This window comes from Cheilinus undulatus, linkage group 10, assembly GCF_018320785.1.
Source record: "Cheilinus undulatus linkage group 10, ASM1832078v1, whole genome shotgun sequence".
NCBI lineage: Eukaryota > Metazoa > Chordata > Actinopteri > Labriformes > Labridae > Cheilinus > Cheilinus undulatus.
In genome coordinates, this window is record NC_054874.1 from 6,550,396 (window position 1) to 6,573,538 (window position 23,143).

A 23,143-nucleotide genomic window follows, 5' to 3' on the forward strand; every position below is an offset into this window, starting at 1 on the left:
TCTCTTTCTGCAGCAGGTCGCTGAGCTGCCTCACTTTCTGATGGAGTCTTTCCACTTCCATCTCTCTTCCAGCGCCCTGTCTATTGTTGGCGCCCTGTTGGTTGTTGGGCCTGTTGTGCCCTCTGGGTTTGGGCTGTCGCTGCATTTCCTTCAGCTTTTTTCTTCGCTACAAAGAAATGATAATTTGTAGGTGGTCCAAGAGTTCTCTTGTCCAAGGGTTTGAAAGTCACCGGTTAAAGTACTGTTAACTGTACTGGTCGCTGCACTAGTAACTGGTTTGACTGACTGACTGTCAGGATGCTGCAGTCTTATTTATAGACTCAATGATGTCATACGGAATCTGTCCATTGATGTGTTCCATTCCGTGTGGCTTGGATGTTCCACAAAGGGGATTTTTTTTGTTTACCATTCCTGCTAATTTAAAAAAACAAACAAACAAACAAACAAAAAACAGACATGAATATTCAAATTAAGCATCTTTTTGATTCAAAAGAAATAAAAATCCCATTGATTTTATCCACAGCTGATTTGATTACTAGCCATATTATCCAAAAGACCATGTTTGAGCTGTGTTTGACTATGCCAAACGTTCAAAGTGGGAAAATATAAACATTTTTAATTCTTAACGTCTTTTTGTGTCCTGAAGTTAGTGAAATATTCAGATAAAGAAGGTAAAAAGTCCAAGAGAAATGGCAGCTGGCAGGGAAAAAGACCAAGAGATACTTGAACTCCTTCACTTGGGGCAAAGACACCCAGAGGGAGCAATTCACCGTTTTCTGGCAGAGGACCATGGCCTCTTCAATTGTCGGTGCCTAAACATTCTCAACAACTCACTAAACTTGGCGGGGACATAAGGCCTTGCACCTACACTTGTAAATTTTGGTGTGCATATGTACCATACCAGAACCAACTAAAAAGCCTCATGGATGTATGTTATGAAACCAACTAGAAGTCCAGCATTTTCAATTTTTGTCAAAAAAGTGTCAAATTTGTCATAACCAGGCCTCTTTACAGTATTAACCCCTTTTACCCCTTCTTCAGCTCTTGCACAGAACTCAAATGGTCTAGCTGTGATGGTTTGTCAGATTTTGATGTTTCGCCATGTAGCGCCACATTATGCAATAATGCCGCATTATGTAATAACCCCAACCACAGGACTTAGTGTGGGCTCCAAGGTATGCCCAACTACCTTGCCCTAACTCTTAATGACTTATGCCTGAACCTAACCCCCCTTCATGGCTCTAGACTAAACACCTAACCTTAGCCCTAGGACTTAAGGTGGGCTCCAGGGTACACCTTACTACATTGCCCTAACTCTAACTGCTTAGTGGCTTACAAAATGCAGCGTTAATACATAATAAATTGAAAATTTATTACATTATTACATAATGGGACATTGTTACATAATGTGGTGCTACACGCCAGTAAACAGGAAGTGTACAATTTCTCAAACATATAGGGTCCAAATTGTCTCAAACTGTACTTGTTTGATTACAAACCTACATGAGATACCTTATTGCTTTTACCGTGTGCTCTTATTTCATGTTAGGTGTCACAGACATGGGACATTTCTGTGTCTGATAGATACCTCTAAAACCCAGTTTATGGCTGTCCATGAGCCGGATGTGCACCAACCCCCAACATGCTGGGAGGTGCGTTATATTTCAGACATGGGTAGTACTGTAGTTCTTTACCAGAGAGGAGAAGCTTCAAAATATTTTAATTACTTGCTATGTTGGTTTTTAAATACACGGAGATGAGCCTCATATTGTTTTTTGCCTCTAAATGTCTAAAACCACCCCTGAATGTGACTTCTCACACCTTCAAAAATATTCGCCATTAAACAAAAGCATGACACAGAAACCTGCAGTGACACACTGTGATTTCTGACATGAGTGATGGTACATCGCATCAGCCCATCACACAGAAATGGTGTCAGACATAAAGAACAAACCCATCAGAGCTGTGCTGATCGCTGTCAGAGAGTAAACATTTGTCTGTTGTCTCTGAACAAGCACAGATAGGCTGCAGTGCAATTGACAGGGTCTCCTAAATCGCGTCCATGACGCCTGATCCATTAAGAAGCAGACTGGCTGTGATGATAATGTATTGATCAGATCATGATGGATGACCTCTTCTTGTATAAAAGTGAAGTTCTTCGGCCAGCAGAGAAAGAGTCCAGATCTGACCAGCCAAAGATCCAGTCACCATGCTCTCTACAGCTCTGTTTTACCTCCTCGCTGTGATTTGGTCTCAAAGATGGACGCATGCTCTACCTCTTTATCCCGATACCAACCTGGAGACTCAGACAGGTACGACCCCTTTTATCTTTCATTTTATCATCATGTGTTTGGTACATTTTCCTTTAGCAATGTGACCTTCTGTCACATAAATATTTCGTAATGACGCCATAAAAACAGGAAGTTGTTTCACCCAGCAGATTTCATTCAGAAGTTAGTTTCAGAAGTGGAGGATGGACCGAACACTGCCGAGGCAGATCAGAGAGACGTGAATAATCTGTTTCCACTTCTGATGCAGCACAACGCAGGAGGAGACTCCTGGACCAAAGGTAGAAGATTATGCAGACATTTGCATATATTTGTAAATCACATGAATGGCCTATATCATGTTTTTTTTTTTGTTTTTTTTTAGGGATTAAAGATTCAGCACAACAGGAAAAGTTTGCAAACATGGTAAGCATACTATTGCACAATCGATCCTTTAAAACAGGCACAATACTTTTAAAAACATGAATACTTTACAGAAAAGATGGAAAAATGCAAATAGTATGAAAAATAAGGAAATGAACAACTATTTTGCATGGCAAATAGTGGTTAAGGGAATATTTTCTGACAGTTTTCAGGTTATATCAGCTGTAAAAGGATGAATTTTAGCTTGAGGGGGGTATGCAGTGATTGTACAGTAGTGCCGAGCTCAAAGCTGCTCTTCTCTCCCAGAATCCTCTTCTTCATCAGTCGTTCTCAAATTGTTTAGCCTGTGGACCCGCTTTCACCTCCTTAATGGGAAATAGACACCCAGAAAATGTTTAACACTCAAATTTATTTGATAAAAAACTGCAATTTAGACTTTGGATTTAACAAAGACACATGCATGTTAAAAGAGCATCTTCACAGAAGCCCTGCAGGCGTGCATGCATTTAATTCTGTTTGTGGTAGTACCATACTGTAAATTTTTGTTTGTTTTCTAGAGATATCCAAATTGGCATATTATTATGGGTAAACTAGCTTTGCTGTTCTAAGATAATGAGATAAAAAAGTGGAGATCATGAGAAAGCAAGCAAATCTACTCATGATGACAGCAACATCGTGTAAAATTAAAGTAAGTCCACTTAGGGCTTCCATGCATCACTTTACTTTTTAAATTTAATTCTCAGTGAAAGTTTGAAATTTCTTGAAGTCATATAGCATTGGAACATTAACATCCTTGGTTCTCAACTCGTGGATTGGGACCCTAAATGGGTCGTAAAGCCATTTTCAGTGGGTCACAGTTGTGTGCCTGGAAAAAATGTGGCAAAAGACAGAAACTGTGATTACATGGACTTGAATATCCCGGTTTCTTGCCTTGTCAGAAACGCATGTATGCCTGTATCCTGGTTTTGAGAAACCTGGTTTTGCTACCTGGAGGACTCCAAAAGAAAACAGAATACTATGGCATGTATAAGCTGTATGCACAGATGGATGTGTGGTGGAGGGACAGCTGGTCTGCCTCTGCCCAGAGACACAGAGTGACAGCCAGGCTGCTGAGTCTGCAGCGGATCAGTCTGACCTGACAGCAGTGTTGTGTCTAAACCGCTCATATTCAGATGAAAAGTGAACTGAACAGTTTTTAAGCCATAAATGAACCGTGAACCTCGTCCCTGTGGAGACAGAGACCGGCCGCTCACACTAAGGGTTAAGCTGTGGATGGAAAGATGGGAGATGATAAGTAATGGAGTTTTGTCATAATGCTTCTACTCTGAAGCTGTTATTAAATGAATGAAGGTACTTGTGGGATTGCTAAGGTCTGTATTGAAGTCATGGCTTAACTATTTTAGTGACTGATAATATAATCACCTCATATTCATAAAAATTGGATCATTGTTGGAGTGAGGTGAAGATCATATCTTCAGCGTAATGATGGCATTTAACACCGTTAGCCTAAAATAATTCACAGTGGTCTTTTTTGCCCCTGAGGTTTAAAAATGCCAGGGTTTGTGTTGTAAAATTAAATATCACAGGTGCCTGTGCAGATAAGATGCAGTGATTAGAAACTGGAATACCGGTACTTCTAATGTTTAAAGGGAATAACCAGGTGTCTTTGTCTGCATGTAAACTCAGTATCAGGGGTGTCAAACTCAAGGTCCGGGGGCCAAATCCGGCCCGTGGTACAGTTATACCTGGCCCAACAGATCGTATCATGTTTGTATTATAACTGGCCCACCAGTATAAGGTCTGCAGATTTCCTCATGTATAACAATGTAAACTTAACCTTGATGATTGAAAATATCCTCGCTAAGTCATAAGAATGAGAGAGTTAGAATAGTTTGATAAAAAGTCAGAAATGTGGGGAAAGAAATTTGAGTTTTCATTTTGTATTTTGTCGTTTGCATCTGACAATAATGACTTAAAGTTACAGTTTTGACTTTTATCTCATGTTTTGAGCATTTAGATTTACCATTTTGATTTTTAAGTCATATATAAACCTTTTTGATTTGAAATCGTACATTTTTATCTCACCTTTGGGCCTAGAACTTAGTATTTTTAATTTTATCTCATATATCACATTAAAAACTCTTGATTTTCAATTTTTTCTTATAATTTTACCTATTAAACTTAAGACTTTTTTCTTATCTTTCAACTCCTAGTTATAACTTTTAATCCCAAATATTGAGCTTTTCACTTCAAATTCTTAAACATTTCTATCCCATATTTTGACCTTAAAACAAATGTTTTTTTAATTATTATTTTATCTGAAATATTGACCTTTAAACTCATGATTTTATAATTTCATATCATATTTTGATGTTTAAAACTCATAATTGTGAATTTTATCTCATATTTTGACTTTTGAAAAGTATGATTTTAAACTTTAATTAGTACTTTCACTGCTAAAAATCATGATTTTAACTTTTGATTTTTTTTTTTTAAATCTCAAAATCATTTATCATCAATCTTACATTTTTTCCCCCTATAATCCTTTAGATGAGGTTGGCAGTTTATGGGAAATTTCGACCCAGATAGGCCCTCAGGTTAGACCCAAACTCAGGATTGGGCCCCTGCTGTGATTGAGTCTGACATCCCTGGTGTATATGATCAAAACAGGGATATGATTCATAACCGGGATACTAAATTTTAAGTAAAAACTCAATTATAAGCCCCATTTTCCTTTACATGTTTGCCTTTGATTGGAAAATTGGGTGTGGAGGGAGGGTCCTGGCTAAGCCAGTTGAGAACCACTGATTTACATGACAAAGGACTCAGACTAAACTCAGGAGGGTTATTCAGCATGCTTGCCCTGATTTTTTAGCTCATGAGGGACTATTTTTAAGCAATAATAAATACAAGTTAAGATTTACAGCATCAACAAATCTTTTTCATTTGGACATAAAGGAGGCAGCCCTGTCCTTTACAGTCAACATTATTATTTATAATTATGTCTTATTTTTCTCAAAATGTGCTCATAATTCTAAAACTGTCCATTTGTTTATTATAATTTATTTCTTTTTGCATTCATTTTGCAATGACAGGAGCCACAGATTTAAACCTCTGCTATCTGCTTTGAGGAAAACAACCTCCATAGGGTGTGCGTCTTCCTGTATCATTGATTTTCCCCCACTTTGTCTCTACAAAGCACATATTCACGACCATGAGCGTAGCACAAGGGGGAAAAAGGGTACTGATTACTGGGGCCCACAGTAGGGGCCCTTGAGAAGTCTGCACTGAAAAGTGTGTTTTTATTTTTTTTTCTTAGTAATTAGTAGAGGTATAACAGTATTTGTATTCGTCCAGTACAGTCACAGTACGGCCATCACGGTTCGGTACACGCAGTAATACCACGAATACGTCGGAGTGAGTATTAAAAAAACGTGGAGTTCTCACTTCAATCCAGGTTGCAGCATTGAGCCTAAAAGCTGCCAGCAACCGTCATTACAGAAGAAGGAGCAGTTACAAAAACAAACGAAGAAGAGCGATGGCGTGTGTGGAGCTAGAAGAGCCGCTGGCTTCGTTTAAATCCCCCGTACAGCAATGGTGCTCTGGCTCTGTGAATCATATTAACTTTAGCTTCAGCCTCGGAGGAGTGAGAGAGGGACTCTGCAGCTGTGTCATACGTAAAGTTATCCTCAGATTTCACATGGCTTTAACCTCTTTATCCTCCAAGGTGGGCTGTGAAAAGTTCTTCCAAACGCTGTAGTAGGTCCCATTGGTTAAAAAAGTAGTGCAGTGCTGAAGTCCGTGTTGAAATCAGCAAAAAGACGCTAGTTTGCATACTTAACAAGCTAACTTGCGGTTGTGTGATGATGCGTTCAAGTTAGCAGGGAAATTTTAGTGTTTAAAGAATGGGTATAAATATGTCAATATATCAATGAAAATAACCTAGTAATGCAAAACTGTATTTATTTATTAATATCTTTAATCATTGAAGAACTTTTGGAGGGAGGTCGCAGCATTATTTATAATTTAAATATAATTTATTCAGCCAATTTATTTTAATACAATTTAATTTAAAAAATTAAAATTACATTTTATTTATCCGCTTCAATCACCGTACTGAAAACGTACTGGACCGTGACTTCAAAACCGAGGTACATACCAAATCAAACTTTTTCTGTACTCCACCAAATGTCCAAATGGTATAGTCCTAGTCCTATAGTTACAGTATAAAGTAAATCTAATTTAACCATAGTAAAAATTTTGCTCATAAATGGGTAAATTATGGTTAAAAATACATTAAAATGCATGGATATTTGTGAAAATGACACAACGTTGCTTGGCTAGCTGGTTAAGGGGGGCCCTGTGTAACGCTCTTTCTGGGGGCCAGAAATCCCTAGCTACGCCCCTGTTCACGACCCACTAAAAGCAGCTCCACGACCCACTGACTGATGTTTTTCTGTCAACTAATCATTTATTTTCTCATCTTTGAAACCATAATACAGGACAAGGTAAATGAAAGCATATTTTTGGAGATGTCGTGGGATTTCTTCATCCTGCTGCAGCTGTAATTTGGTGAATTTAACACAAAAAGCTGCTGTCTGACAGCACATTACACTGCTTTTATGTAAAGGCATTAATCTTGTCACTGGAGCATGGGTAAAGCGCTGGAGTAGATCAGATGACAACTCATGTTTGAGTTTCCTACAAACTGTTTACTGTTTTCAGTGCAAATATTTGAGATTAATGTTGAAACTTGAACTTGCATGCAAATTAAACAGGATTTGATCAAGTCTCCAGGATCTACATGTGAGAAGCCTACCATAGATTCCAAGACTCAAATCTGCTGGGTTTTTTTTTCCTGTTTTCAGGTGGAGGACCTCAGGGAAGCCGTTATTAAGCTAGCAGCAGCTGACAAGCTTCGCTCTCAAGGTTTTCTCAGATCAGAGCAGAACCTGCCAAAAACAAAGAAAAGAGGTGAGTGAACTATCATGAAGTCACAGGAGACACCACATCATTACGTTTATCTAATCTATATTTTTTCAGTAATTTGAAGCACTTTTTGACTTCTTCTGTGAGGTTTTGTTTGACTTACACTATATGGACAAAAGTATTTGGCCGTCTGACCATTACACCAACACTAGGGACTGTAATGACATTGCATTTAAATACATGTACTTTAATATGGAGCTGGTCCCCTTCTGCATTTATAACAGCCTCCACTCTTCTTTGAAGGCTTTCCACAAGATTTTGAAGTGTTTCTGTGGGAATTTGAGCCCGTTCATTCGAGAGCATTTATGAGGTCAGGTACTGATGTGGGACCAGAAGAAATGGTTTACAATCTTTGTTCCAGTTGAACCCAAAGGTGCTCAATGAGGTTAAGGTTAATCTGTCAAGTCCTTTAACCCAAACCCATCAAACCATGACTTTCTTAAAAACTGATACACTGCCTGCAGACGAGGCAAAATGCAGCAGCTCAGCTTTTAATATTAACCTAATTTTAGCCCCTCGCCACTGGCTGCTGGTTGATTTTAGGATTGATTTTGGAAATTTTTTTCCAACTTTTAATGTAAAGAATGGGTTTCCCCCTGCCTACTTATGGGCTTTTGTCTGCTTATGAACCAGCTCACAGTCAGAGATCCAGCTCTGCTGGCTGTTCCAAGGTTGAGGGTGACAGAGCGTTTGCTGTCAGAGCCCTCAGACTCTGGAACAGCCTACCAGAGGACATCAGATTTGCAGAGTCAGTCCCTCATTTTACTTCACAGTTGGCACAATGGAGTCAGGCAGGTATGGTCCATCAAAACCAAGACCTGCCCATTTGACTGCCATACAGAAAAGCATGATTTGTCACATAACATGTTTCCACTGCTGAACAGTCCAGTGTGCTTCACACCACTCCATACTGGCATTAGACTCACTGGTGTGAGGCTTTGCACCATGCACCTTTGCAGTCGATGTCCCTGCTCTGGGATTTTACTTTGTCATCCACTTCATGGCCGAGTTGCTGTTGTTCCTGAACACTTCCACTTTCTGATAATGTTGCTTACAGTTGTCTGTCTGGCAGGGATGGAAACCGTCTTATATCACAAGACCTAACCATTAGAGACTTCTCGCCTAAACCTATCCTTTGATATATAGATAGTGGGCTTTATGCCTAGCCCCTGAGCTGTGTGAGGGTTTTTTTTAAAGTGAAATCAGAGCAATGTTGGACTTATTTTTGCATCAATGTGGCTGCAGAGAGAAGCTGCAGGAGCTAAATGGGGGGGGGGGGGGGGGGGGGATAAAGAATTTTATTGGGTTTAAAAAAATAAATGCCCTAATATTGGACTTTAATTAATAGCAGTTGATGCATTAATGCTGACAGCACTATTAAGCACCAGTTTGGACCAGTGATTCTGTCCTTTCTAAATGTTCTCTCCGATGTCCTTACAGCATGTTTCTGGAAATACTGTGTCACCAACTAGAGCCCAGCAGCTGCAGGACGCTCGCCGTGATTTCTGTACAGACTGGCTTGAGTCTCCGTCATTCCTCATCGCCACTCTTGTTTTCTATCAAACAATATTTGCACCATCTGACAGAAAATATATTTTTGAAGCTGTAAAATCGTTTGTTTTTGTCCCTTAAAATAAACTTGAACAAAAATGCAATTTGTGATTCCTGATTTTGGTGTTTAATGATGTTTGTTCAGTATTATTTATAGACTAAAATTTCAGATGATAATGCCATCTTTTCCAATGAGGGGAAGAAATACAGACGAGCAAGATTCAGATGTTTTTATTTGGTGTGACGTGAGGAAATTTCATTTTAAACTGTGTTTTAAAGGGTGAAAACAAACGTACTAAAAAGTTTTGCAAAAAATGAACTGTTTGTTATTTCTATCAGCTGTGACTCACACTTACACAATCATGCATTTTCAATAAGGGTGTTTGGAATCATAAAAAGCTAGAAAAAATATGTATTTACACTATAAACAAAACAATCAATTGCACATTTGGCCTTTTCAGTGTGACAGAAAAACACCATAGATGTTAACACATCAGCATAACACTGTGCTTCATCATGATTAACAAAGTCTTACTTCATCAACAGGTACAGGTATACTAGACCAGTCAGTGTCTGATTCATTACCATGGTTTGTTCTTGTAGGTTATGTCGCCCTCTACAGGCCAGTATCTCTACCTGCAATGTTACTTTGGATATAACAGAGAATCAGGTGTTTATTTCCTCTGCTTGGCCACACTGAAGTAAGCCTTCTCAATCTCAATGTCAGCTGGACACGTCTGTTTAAACTCCTCTCGCTGGTCGGCGTTCTGAAGGTATCGCCACACGCCTGTGAACTGAGTTGGAATGTCAAAGTCGCAGTACTTCTTGGCAGCAACCTGAAACAAATGCAAAGGTCGGTCAGAGTTAGTACTGTAAGAAAACGGACAATACTGTAAGTCAGAGGATCCTAACTGTTTTTTTAGCCTCACAAACTTTAATAAATGAACCCCTACTCCTCCCAACCACCAGGACCCTCATGAAAACTAACACAGGCTACATCATAATAGATTTTATTTGTAATTCATTCATACACAGTTTTATTTACAGACCTTTGAATATAAAAACTGGTAAGGTATCATTATTTAGTTAATATATGTGCAACTCTATTTTCAGAAAAGATGTATTATTTTTAGCTTTTATGCCTTTTTCAAGTAGTTAGAACAGTGGATAGCTTTGGAAAGAGCGAAAGGGGAGTGCTTTAAAAGATTGTTCAGCCTACTTCACTTGGTCAGACAGGTTCTATTTAGGGGAATTCTGGATTCAACATATCTGGAAGTAATCAGACCTGGGTGTGGCTAGTTAAATTGAATGCAGCTTTCCAGAAAATATGGATAAATACAATTAATTCATAATTTTAAAAGAGTAGACATTTACTTTTTCATATAGGGCCAGGTAGGTTTGGATGACAGTACAGGAGAATCTCTATCACCTAATGTGTTGGAGGCAGACGTTCTCCTGTCAATGAATTGATTACCTCTGTTTATATACTGGGACAAAGAGAGTAGTCCAGTTAAATATCCTAATTGAGGATATAGTAGCCCCCCATATCATATTTTGGTTCTTCATATCAAGAACCAAAATTTTGCGATTGAGTGAAGTGCTTTGGTAACAAACCTGTTTTTTTCCCCGCTCAGCATCTAGAAGTCTTCATAGTCAAGAATAAAAGGGAAACTGTCTGGAGTTGACGATTAAAAAGCCATGTGATGCAGTGTCTCACCCTGATAACATGAAGTTTGGGCAGCAGGTTGCAGTCAGCTAAGGTGAGGCGATTGCCATCCAGAAACTTCCTGCTGGAGAAGGTGATAGTTTCTGTGGAGTTGTGATCAATCTCTTCAGGGAGCGGTGTGTTCAGGTACTTGTCCAGGCGCTTAAACTCCCGCAGAAGGTTTTTCTCATGGACTGTCGAGAGAGATACAGAGATATGTTTTTGTTGTGTATGCAATCAGTGGTGTCATGTAACTGCAGGCAAACTGTAAGACATGAGAAAGAAAACTATATTCAGTTCCATTAAAGTTTGGTAAATATCATATGAAGTACTAATATATACTGTTTAGTTTGGAGGTACTTGTGCTGAGTTCTTATATTTGTTCTATTGTTTATATTTATGACACAGTATTAATAAGAAGTGTTGAACTATTATCTCTTTAAAGGTCACATATTTTACCCCTTTGAGACAAGTTTGTATTGTTCTCAGAGGTCCCTAAAACATGCCTGTGAAGTTTGTTGTTGAAAAAACATTCTAGTATAGGATTTTTGCATGTCTGTAAACCCCTCTGTTTCAGCCCTGCTCAGAGTGAGCTGTTTCTGCGGCTTTAAATGTTACTGAGCTGTCTGGCTCCGCCCCTGACCACGCCCCTCTCAGGAAATCGATGTGGCTTAATGGATATGGTCTTGATAGAAGGATCAGGGGAGGTGGGCTTTCCTCCAAGGGGCAAAGGGGCCAACTGAACCTGGGGGTGGGGCTATTTCCCCACATGACATCATGAGGGTGAAATCTGAGGACGGCTGGTTTCAGCACACATTTTTCTGAAAGTTGGAGAAAGAAAGGGGGACGGAATGGATTTTTCTGATTCTCGGGGGGATTGTGGACAGGCCAGGGGCACATATTTCTGTTAGCAAAGTCTGAAAAAGTGTATTTTTTATCATAAGTGACCTTTAAGAGCACATTGGTTGTGCCACTGAAGCCACAGTGATGTAAATGAAGTCCACCATTGCTCCTTAATGCAGTGGTTCTCAACGTTGGGGTTGGGACCGCATTGGGGGTCGCGTGACACTGAGATGGGGTCTCCAGATGCCTTAAAAAAACTAAGAATTTTTTTTTTTTTCAAATTTTAAACCCTTTCCACCACTTTTTTTTCTGCGTGTTTTTGCCACTTCACTTCACCCAATCTAAACACTCCCGCCCTATTGTTGGCTCTGTTGTCCCAGTATTGCCACTATTAACCCCTATTTACCACATTTTACGCCACATCTCACAATTTGATATGCCCATTTTTGTCAGTTTCACCCATTTTTTCTGATTTCTGCCTCAGCTAACCCTCTTTTGCCAGTTTATATCAATTTTCCATCCCATTTTACTAAATTCCCACCTAATTTTGGAACTTTAACACCATTTCAGCCACGTTTCAATCCCTTTTTACCACTTAATATGCCTGTTTTTGCCACTTTAACCCATTTTTGCCATTTTGTTGGTTATTTTTGCCACATTTATTTAACTTCTGGCACTTCTAACCCATTTCTGCTACTTTTGAAATCCAATTTCCCCACCTTTCCCACTATTTTTCTTCTATTATTAACCCATTTTATCTATTTTCAGTGTATTTTCATTCTGTTTTTATCAAAAGGATTTACATTTTTAAGAGGGCTACTTACCACACAAATGAATTAAAAAGATATTCGTTTCTTTGATAAGCATATACCACAGCTTAACTTTACAATGGACCATGGTTTTGCTGGCCCCCCAGTGGGGGTCGCGGGCTGAAAAAGTTGAGAATCCCTGCCTTAATGGGCCAGCCCTTTCCGTACGGAGTTTGCATGTTCTCACCGTGCATGCATGGGTTCTCTCAGACTAAAATCATGCTTGTTAGGTTTATTGATAAGTCTAAATTGCCCATAAGTGTGAGTGTGAGTGTGCCTTTTTTGTAGAGTAGAAGTATACTGATTTCAAAATGTACTTAAAAAAGTACAAATACCTGAAAAAAACAACTCAATTAGAGTAATTTGAGTTTATGCAATTAGTTACTTTCCACCATTTGTGATTAGTAATGAAACCTGACGAATTCAATTTAATAAAAAGTACATTATTTTTCCTTAAAATGAAGAGAAGTTCAACAGTATTGCAAGGAAATTTAAATATTTTAGTGAAGTAGCACTAGAGCTCCATAGCTGAAAAAAGACTCCTAACTTACTGGCATTGTTGGGGCTGTTTTTGATGAAAGCAGAGAACTTTGCAAAAATGTCAGCCCCCACGTCAAAGGATTCTTTGTTCAGAGGGCTGAGGTGAGGATACCTGCAGGAGAAAAAGAAACAAGAAGCCTGGGAGTAAACCTGATTGAAAATAATGAGCCTTTATCAAAATCAAACATCATTAAAATTTGCCTGATGATTAAATATACCTGGGAGGAGCCAGTGTTTGTTCAAGAAACTCCTCAATTTTAATGAAGTCTGTTTTGAGCGTGCCGTTATAGAGGAGAAAAGGAGGGTTGGTGCCCGGGGCCAGGTCTTTCAGCTCTGCTGGCTTCCTGGAGACCATGTAGAGAGGTGGGAAAGGGAAAAAAAGCGAGTTATTATTATAGCATGTGCAGTCACATGTGTAATGAAACAAAAAAATAATAATTTGGTTGTCAAGGCAGTGTGAATATTAATGGCTATTTGTTTAGTTATATAAGCAGAGCAGGGAGTGGTCAGCTGATTCATGTGTGCTCTGAATCACTCAATTATCAGCATCCTTTCAAAGTTTCCTGATCTTATTTGCTCCCCAGTAATGACCCTGAGAAATTCACACAACAGGACTTTAATCAAAGAAGGTGTTTGTTTAAAAGCGACACAGCCTTTTTTGTACACGTCTGTTAGAAACACACCTATTGGTAAAGTGTGAAATGGTTCAAATTACTGAGAGAAAATTCTCAATTTCACTTTTGTTTTCCTCCTAATAGAGTTCTTCTGTGTAAAGTCCCCATGACCAGATGCTCAGGAAGTGTTTGACTCAGAGGAGAGGTGTCTTACTTCCTCATGTCAACAGTGGTGACTGTAAACTTGACCCCTTTCAGCCACAAAACCATGAAGAGCCTCTGACAGAAAGGGCAGTTCCCCACGTTTTCGCCATCATGCCCAGCCTGAAAAACACACAGAGAAATAGCACATAAAAGGTGTTAGGCAGTTTAGCCACAAATGTCCTTTATATGCAGGAGAAACAAAATAAACAAACCCCTTTTCTACTCATAAAAAATAAGGGATTGTAGAAGTGACAGGCGTGTCAGGGATATTTAAAGTCTGTTTCCTCCACTAAGAGGAAAAGCAGGCATTGTGTTGGAGCGGAAAACAGATGCTAGCTATCCTGAATTAACTAGCAAGCTCACCACATGTCAACAACAGTCTGCTTAGTGCCCAGCCTGTGCTTCTGTCAATGCCCAATTGTTCTAAAAATACTTCAGTATTCACTTTTAAAATTATTCAACAGTATGTGTTTTATGATAAATTTAAGTTGACAGACAGCAGCAGGTTAGCTTAAGTCCAACGTGCTAGCATAGAAAAATGGATATAAGTATTGACTCTGTTTCCCCATGGCCGCGATACATCAGCGTGTTCGACATATCACCAGAGGCAAGACTATTAGAACTATGGGTTTAGGCTGGCCACACCCCGCAGGATTTTGAGCCAGATTTCAGGCAAGATTTACCTCCTCGACGATTGCTATCAGGTTGACTCTCTGCTTGTTCTTGCCTTGCTCCTCGGTGAATAAAATTCATGCCAAGGCCAGTCGGAAGACGTGCAAAACATCTTCTCTGGCAAGCCAGGCTGTCGGTGTAACTTTGTACTTTTTAAAAAGAAAATGTGGTCCAGTTACTCTGATTAAACTGCTGCCTTCCTACAGCTACATCCGAGCTAACAGCTACTGCAGCAGAGAAGAGCAAAAACATCTTTTATGTCAAAAAAACATCTTTCAGAGTGGCTCTTTGCTTTTGATTTAATAGAGGACTGTGGTCCAGTTTTACAAAACCGCAGCTGTGGCTTCATCCAAGCTAATCCCTCCACTAGCAGCCGTTGTACCCAACCACTCACCGTGCAACTAACCACCAGTCCATAACTTTTACAAACTCATGCTGAAGCAGGTCTGCTGAAGAGCAAAAACATATCACCCATCATTAAAAGCTTTTCATGTTGTTTTTACTTTTTATTTCATACAGAAACACGGTCCACCTCTGATAAAACTGCTTCTATGTTGTAGCTACATCTAAACTAATCACTGCAGTGGAGGCAGCCATTGCAAACGGCTAGTTTAACTAAACCTGCCCATAGCTACTGCCTCTTATTTTGTTGTTCTCCCCTTTAAGGAGAGATCATATTTTACTGTATATATCCTCAGTTGCTACTCAGTACTTAAAGTACACTTTAAATTAAATACTCTTTACTTTTATTTGAGTATATTTTGGCCACGTGTTCATAGCTAGCAGCGTTTAGGACCTTAATTCCAGAGCAGTTCTAGCCAACGCTTATTATTGCTACCTTACAAAAAAATGAATCCTGAATTCCTCAGGAGAATCTGCAACCTTGCTTTAAAATAGCTCTTTGTTCCTCCTATTTCTGTATTTCAAGGAAATGTCACACAGAACATGCAGACAATGTCAAGGAATCCTGTCCTGTCACAGGTGCTGCAAACCTGAAAACTACTGTCGAAAAAAGGCGAAGAAGGCCGAGTCGGGTCAGTTTCTCTTCGCTATCATCAGATAGCGCTCAGAATGCTGGATAAATTGGTTTTGGATTTTTTTTTGTTGTTGTTGTTGTTTTTAAAAATATGTATATTTTCTAAATTGTTTTAATTTTTAAAAGATTATTATTATTATTATTATTATTATTATTATTATTATTTATTCCCATTTATTTTTATTTATGTATCTATTTTTTTTTACACTGTTTGGGCAGTGACAGATATACAGAAGAGGATTAAGGCTACTAAAAATAAAATTTGAGACATATTTTTTTTTTACTTGTGAGAAAAAAGTCAGAATTCTGAGATTAACTCAGAATTCTTGTTTTAATCTCAGATTCTGACTTTTTTACTCACAAGTAAAAAAAGTTGGGTTACAATTTTTTTTCCAGTGGTCTTGACCTCTTCCCTAGATCTGTTACTGCCCAAGCAGTGTAAAAAAAATAAAATAGATAAATAAAAAAATAATAAAAAGGAATAGAAAAATAAAATAATAACAACATAATTAAAAAAAAAATAAAACTTTTTTTTTAGTGGCCCTTATCCTCTTCCATTCCAGATCTGTTCAAATTAAAATTGAATTGAATTAAATTAAAAACAATTCCTGCCAGCGATAAAAAAGCTGGCTTTGGACACAGACTGTTGCAGACCAGGACTTTTACCTCAACTCAAGAAATGTTAACCAGAGTAACTGCACTTTTACTTGAGTACAGTAGCTGTGCTATTTTCACCTCTGTTTGCTACCTTCAGACAAAGCTATGCTAACTTTTTTTGTAGTTTTCAGTCCTTATGCCATAAGCTAGCATCTACATGCTCCTCCTACTCTATTCTTTAAGGACACCTATGATAATATCATAATCATCAAACTCTTAATTCTTAATTCCACAATGAATGCTTAACTATTCTAGTAAGAACCAAATGTTAAAAGTCCATGGAGATGTTATGTTCTTGTTTAGTCTTGTGTTGAGTTAAACTTGACCTTGCACTATAGTAATACTTTTAAGACTAACACACTTGTGCAAGCAGAACTTTAAGGCATAAAAAGGCCTTTATAAATTTCACTGTTTGGATATTAGGCAACAGCTTCAGCTAAGAAATGACTTGTTTACAATGCCTCCTTGATAGGAGTCTGAATGTGTGCGTAAGTGAAGTGGGTGTGCCTGCTGCAGGCTGCGAGGCCTTTCACCCTGCATGCTCCTCTCTCCCTCTGATAAGCTGGACTGTCTGTCTGTAGGCAGAGTTCACTGATAACCATGAGCTGTGACCCTCAGCAGGAGTAAACACTTGAGCATCTGAAGCACATCATATCTGTAGATGGCACCAATGTAAAGGAGAGCTGTCCTCTGATGGATCCTCATAGAGAAGCATGACGTAGATCTGTGCTGTTTTACTGTACTGACAGTGACAAGGACGTTTTTGTCCGCCCTCATCTTTGATTATGAATTCACTGTTTAGTTACTCTTCCCATGTCCCAACCCACTTTTCCTTTCATGCATAAAACTAATTTAAAAAAAATACTTACCTTAATAAACAATTCAATGCTTGGCTCCTTTTCAGAGTTCTGCCGAAGTGCCATGTTGTGCCCCAAAAAGCCTTTATTCACTTAAAAAAAAACTTGTAGAAAGTGAAAACTTCTCTTAAAGATTGTTCTTCTTCAGCACCTCCCAAAAATCCTCATATGGAGAGAGAATGCTGACAATAGAAAGTGCCCTTGAGCTGGTTCCCTATGGTTTAAGTGTCTCTGTGATCGTGGATGTCAGGAGAAAGTGCAACACCTCACAGCTGGTTGTGTTTCAGGGCTTCTTGGAGGCTATTGCTCTGAACGTACTATACAAGGCAGAGGAGAGGGGAGGAACCAGGGAGATGGGCGGGGTACGCACTCGATGAAGAGAGAGCTTAAAATAGGATCCTTTGCATTTTGTAACTCACAGGAACTGATAAGCCATGTGACTCGCACAAAATCAGACAATTCATCCAAACTCTTCACATTCCAACACTATTAGATATGAAAAGAATATTAGACTAAGAGCACTTCACAAGATGTGACAAAGCATGCACCCAGCCTTAATAACACACAGTCAGGACCTTTAATCCAATGTTAAGGAGAGAATAAGTTGACTTATATCAAATACTGGAACTTTGCTTAAAGTAGTAAATCCACCAAAAATGATATTTTTATATTGGCAAGGAAGTAAACAAAAGTACTTTTCTTGAAAATGGTTCCACTTCATTTAAAGGTGGCATATCATATCCATTCTCCACCTTAAACACACTGTCCTGCTATGTGCTGCACCAACTATTCTTAGTGAATTAAACCTCGCCAAGTTTGAGCGTAAGTTCTTAATTAAGGCAGTCCTGACATAACCTTGCAAAGCAGATGGACTGACCAGATTCTATGTCTCTCATTGGGCAGATCCATCTTGCAAAGCTCTGATCCGAAACAACTCTGCCAGGTCTGAAAATGGATCTGACCAATCAGAGTCATTTGAGGAGAATGAGGCGGTAGCTACAGGCAGGTCTGGGTCCCTGACCGTGCACACATACCGATTAACCAATTTTTCCACTTTCTGAACAAACTTTTCCACCACTTTTTAACCGATTAACCGATTGCATGTTCATAACCCATTTTTGACACTTTTTAAGTCTTTAAGCACTTTTTAATGCATTTCCCCATTTTCCACCCAATTTGGCATCTTTGCCATCCATTTTTGATGCCTTTTAACCCCTTTATCATAGTTTATCTGGCCATATTTGTGACTTGCTTTTGCCACTCTTAACCTTTTCTCACCACTTTCTTTAACTTCTTTTTATTTTTTTTACTTCTTATAATACAGAAATGCTATATAAATGTAAGGTTTCATATATTCTACCAGTTTGGAAAGAAAATTAAGTGTACAAAGTTTAAATGAATAAATAAATAATAAAGTCATGTGTTACATAACTTTTTTCAGTCCTTCACTCCTTCATGGGTTTGTCTTGTTAGAATAATCCATAAAAGGTTGCCATATGGCGTAGAATATAAGTTCCTTTTCCCTTAATGAGTATTTTACTTTTCTAACTCTACATCTTGCATCACATCATTTAATAAAGCTGCATGGGTTGGGGTTTCTTTGTTTCCCTCTGACCATTTTTTAACCACTTTTTGCCATTTTCTACCATTTTTGAAACCCATTTTTGCCTCTTTAATACTCTGTCTCAGTTTCTTGTACTTAATTTTTGGCATCCTAACATTTGTGCACATCATGGCTTAGCCAACAAGTCTGACATTACTATCCTAATGCTTCAGTGTGTCCAATCTTCATTGTTAACATTGCCAATAAAAGGTAAGAAAATGGGTTTGAACTTTGAAAAAGGCTATATTGTACCACAGTATAAAAAAATCAAAATTCATTTTTGTTACTTGGAGAAGAGAGGTTATAATTCAGATTAAAGGTATAATATGGTTATCACAGATTAACTTTGCAATGACCTCCAGTCGCCTTTTCCTGGCCTTACCAAACGCTTTATATGGAAGAAACTGAGGCAAGGGAATTTTAAAACCCGATCGTAGCTCTGTAAGACTTTTAGGCTCCAGAAAGTGGCAAAGGGGTGCTGCCGTTTCTGCGGGCAGGCCTGGGAGGGGGAAACGCCTGGATTCTTCAGGGGTCCAGTTGTTTCTAGTTTATAACAATGTGAAAGTATTTTGATCCCATTAACAGTTCACTAGCAGGACTTTTACTTGGTGAATCGTTATGGTGTGTAAATTATGGTATCCCTGCTTGGAGTCATGTATTTTGACTGTATATTTCTTTCATGTTTGTTTTTCTTTTTACTAATGTACCAACATGATGAGGTCAAGCTGGGTTTCTGTGAAAGGCCTGATATTAAAGGAATGCTTTGGGCAGTGCAGTGAATCATAGATGAAAAAAACGAGGGAGGTTAAGTAACAATGATTAATATTGCTTTCACTTTCTGGACTGCTGCGTTTAGATGTTGACATCTAAACTCTTTTTCTTGTAAAATCGTATCACTTACAATAAAAAGAGGATGACATTAATGCCAAAAAAACCCATGCTGTGGTGAATACTTCCCCAAAGTAATTCAACCGGCAAGATTACCCAACACTCCTCAAGAAGTATGAAAAGAAAGAAGCCCAAAAGATACAAGGCTCTGCGTCATGTGTTCTGCTTTACATGGACCAGATCCATGAACAACAGAGCCATCATGTTGAAATAAACAAATCCTGGAAATTTGATGAACCACAAGAGGAAAAGAAACAGAGAGTTTTAAAGACAAAGGCACTGTCCTCCCTCCAAAGTCAGGGAGGTCATCTTTTTAAATCTGGAGCCTGGCCTCCATTTCCACACAGCAGTCATCATACTTAAGGAGTAATTAGCTCTTTATGACTCCTCCTAAGGGAGGTGAATGGAATTTCACTGGAGCACAAAGTGGGAGTGTTTCTTTTACTGGTGTGCTTCATTAAAACGTGGGCTTCTCCTTTAAAATAAACTTCTCTATCACACCTGCTCTGCTGCTATGAGGGGAGTGTTTGACCGAATACCCCTGAGACGTTAGATTCAACACTGCCAGCGCCGATAATAATCTCAGGAGTTGGAAATCCCCTCTCATGTGTTTTGAGGTAGTGTTTGGGTGTTATAACAACAGGTTGAGAAAGAAAGGAAAATGTTATAATCTCAGCATTTATTGTAAACTGAAACCAACGATTGCGGCTTTAAAGAGAGAAGACATCAACATGAGGGATTTCCCGAATATTATCCCAGGAAAAGACAGGCAGTAGTGGAAACACCAATGACCTTCTTTGCTTCCTTTTCCGAAGACTAAAAAGGAAAAGTCTATCTAATGGAGAGAGATACTCATATCTCCTCTGGACACGCACGGCAGCTGGAAGTGACCTCCTGGAAACAAGACCCTTATCTCCAGAAACAGGACCCTCAGTGCTGACAAGCCATGCAAAGAATGAGTCTTGATTTTTGCCATTACACACACAAGCAGGCAAACACAAGAGGTCAAGATGTTAAAGATCTTATCCCATCAATAAATATTACTGAGAAGAATTCAGTGTGGATCCTTTTTCTTTAATATTTTTGCACTGTGCCCCTCTTAAAGCATTTCACAATATCTAATGTGATTACCCCGTCAATTTTAATGGTAAAAGTTGTTAAATAAAGCTGAGCTCTCCTCCTGAGCTTTGTTGGTGGTGCCTAAATGTTCTAGGATATATTGCAGCTGCAGCCTCAGCCTAACTCTGCGGTAGTTCTTCAGGAAACTCTCCGATTTAAATCAAGGGTGTAGCAAAAGGGGGAAAGGGGACTAATTATAGACCCACAGTAGACAGGGGCCCAGGAGAAGACTGGATTTTTTTAGTAGATAACTTCATTAGTGAATTAAAAGCAACTAAATGAATTGTTCAACAGACTGTTTTTTAACAAATAGAGTAAAATAAAAGACTGACCTCTGATTTCCACATACAGCAATCGTGCTGCGATCTGCCAGCGAATCGTACTGTGGAGCACGTCGCTCCCTTCCTAGTCTATCAGAGTATTTTCACAGCCGGTGTTCTGTCAGATTTTGCTTCCTTGTCAGATATTTTGCTAACACTACTTTTTCCGATAGACGCGTCTATCAACAACCTAACCCTTATGGGCGTGACGCTAATGGCGTAAGGTGCATGCGCAGAGCCACAAAGTAGCAATTTTTAAAGGGAAGCAAAAAATGACAGAACACCAGCGCTCCAGACCAGCAGTGCCGCGTCACTGAAGCCCCACTCCGCTCAGCTTCATACGAGATACGCTGCCGGTCTATTTTCAGCACCAGCTGCTGCCAAACTGCATCAATTCGTGTCGATCTGAAAGCTTCAAAAAGGAAGTCACAAGCATAGAATATCAGGTTCTTTCAAAATACAACACAACGCACAGGCTCCTGATTGTAAATCATCACTGTATCAACATTACATCTCATCCTGCAGTGAGAGCATAGGGTCAGCGAGAGGTCAGTGGGTCACAGAGCTACAACGGCGCCATTGAGGAGGAAAAGTTAACTTTTGAGGACATTTAGCCAAAGAATATTACATAAAACCACACATCCTTTAAGCAAACATTAACCTTTAACTTCCTAATGTAATCACCCAATGGCGGGAGCATTAATATCACGGAAGGATGATAAATTAACCCCAAAAGGTAAAAACTATTCTTGCATGAACTTGGAGTTCTCTTGTGATCTCTTCCCTCTGATCAGGGCTCTGCGCTGCGGCGCTCTAGGCACATTTCCAGTGGTCGAGGTTTCTCGTCTTTGGTCGGAGCAAACCCGCAACGCTTTGGTGCAAAGCACAGTCGTCCTATGTGGAAATTGCAGATAAGGAGCCCCTGCTCTTCCCTTCAATAATGTCCAAATGATATAGTGCACCCTCAGGCACTGCATGGCACATTTTCAATGTGTGTAGATATTTCAGGTCATAATTGCAGCACACTGGTGTTTTTAGTGCTGTTTAGTACCAACTTTCCTCCATTCCCCTTCTTTCCTCATGGATATGGCCCACAATCTGACCCCAAAAGACATTCAGGATTCAAATAACCTATACTTCCTAGAAATGTCATGATAGAGTATTATTACAGTACTATTGCAATTTTATTGTTACAATAAGATAATGACTATTGCTTACTTTGCTGCTTTTACTCTCTATTACCTAGATATGAAATAATAATAATACTTTATTTAATAAGAAATATTCAAAAAGTTGATTACTTATATTATCTGAGTCTGTGCTTATTAAACTTGGGTTAGTGTGCCCCATTTTCTAGATGTTATCCCCCATACACATATACACAGAGGGGCACATATACAGGAATGCATTGAAAACAGCCTCTCAACAGCCTCAACTTTAAATATCTTAAACCTGTGCTAACTCGCTCCCTGTATCAGTTTGTTTCTGATGTCTTAAATGTTTGCACATAGTTTTTATCTTTTCTCATATTATTGCTCGTGTCATGTCTCTCATCTGTCCTTCACTGTTCTGCATCACTCAAATAAATGAATAGATAAATAAATAAAACAAATCCAGTCTTAAATGAAATTCCCCTCTAGGGGAGCTCCATGGAGGTCCTCATCAGTGAGGAAGATGGAGATGTAAATATTTGATTTGATGGGTAAATAACATAGTTTGATGACACAGAGATGTGACATGGAGATGTGTCACAGCAACAAGGAGATTTAAAGTGGATTTTGACACTGAGGATGAGAAAGTGATCAGGCGTTCTGTTGCTGTGAGTTGAATTTTTATGTCGAACAATAGAAGGAAAAGGAGACAGCAAATATAAGCAGAAAATGCCTCTTGTTCTTCCAGTTTAGTGGAACAATGGATTGGCCTCTTCGTCAAAGAGCAACAGAGAAAAAAAAATCAACAACTGCAGGCAGTTTTAAGTAGGAATGCATGATATTACCTACATGATGATGGTATCAGCAGATATAAACATTTCGACTGGTATTATGTGTGCTGTATATATCAGTCAATACCGGCTGATATGATCAG

The 23,143-nt window shown here is 38.9% G+C and overlaps 2 protein-coding genes across 2 annotated transcripts; one reads left to right on the plus strand and one right to left on the minus strand.

Annotated features, from left to right (window-relative positions):
* Positions 1–1,369: 1,369 nt before the first annotated feature.
* urp1 (urotensin-related peptide 1) lies at positions 1,370–9,112 on the plus strand. The gene is made up of 5 exons (XM_041798153.1): positions 1,370–2,312; positions 2,441–2,569; positions 2,653–2,693; positions 7,520–7,625; positions 9,081–9,112. The coding sequence occupies exons 1-5, from the start codon at positions 2,210–2,212 to the stop codon at positions 9,110–9,112; spliced, it is 411 nt and encodes a 136-aa protein (XP_041654087.1). The 5' UTR covers positions 1,370–2,209.
* A 294-nt stretch (positions 9,113–9,406) lies between these two features.
* On the minus strand, positions 9,407–17,428 carry clic2 (chloride intracellular channel 2). Its single transcript, XM_041797629.1, has 6 exons — positions 17,141–17,428; positions 13,917–14,026; positions 13,307–13,432; positions 13,100–13,200; positions 10,909–11,090; positions 9,407–10,027 (listed from the first exon to the last, which is right to left on the minus strand). The coding sequence occupies exons 1-6, from the start codon at positions 17,192–17,194 to the stop codon at positions 9,866–9,868; spliced, it is 735 nt and encodes a 244-aa protein (XP_041653563.1). The 5' UTR covers positions 17,195–17,428; the 3' UTR covers positions 9,407–9,865.
* Positions 17,429–23,143: the final 5,715 nt, after the last annotated feature.

Bases quoted from the DNA above. Each gene is read 5' to 3' on its own strand.
- urp1 (XM_041798153.1), top strand. From the start codon at position 2,210: ATGCTCTCTACAGCTCTGTTTTACCTCCTCGCTGTGATTTGGTCTCAA. The intron at 2,570-2,652 runs GTAGAAGATTAT...GTTTTTTTTTAG, and splicing joins AGGAGACTCCTGGACCAAAG to GGATTAAAGATTCAGCACAA. The intron at 7,626-9,080 runs GTGAGTGAACTA...ATGTCCTTACAG, and splicing joins GCCAAAAACAAAGAAAAGAG to CATGTTTCTGGAAATACTGT.
- clic2 (XM_041797629.1), bottom strand. From the start codon at position 17,194: ATGGCACTTCGGCAGAACTCTGAAAAGGAGCCAAGCATTGAATTGTTT. The intron at 14,027-17,140 runs GTAAGTATTTTT...TGTGTTTTTCAG, and splicing joins GCATTGAATTGTTTATTAAG to GCTGGGCATGATGGCGAAAA. The intron at 10,028-10,908 runs GTGAGACACTGC...CATTTGTTTCAG, and splicing joins CCAAACTTCATGTTATCAGG to GTTGCTGCCAAGAAGTACTG.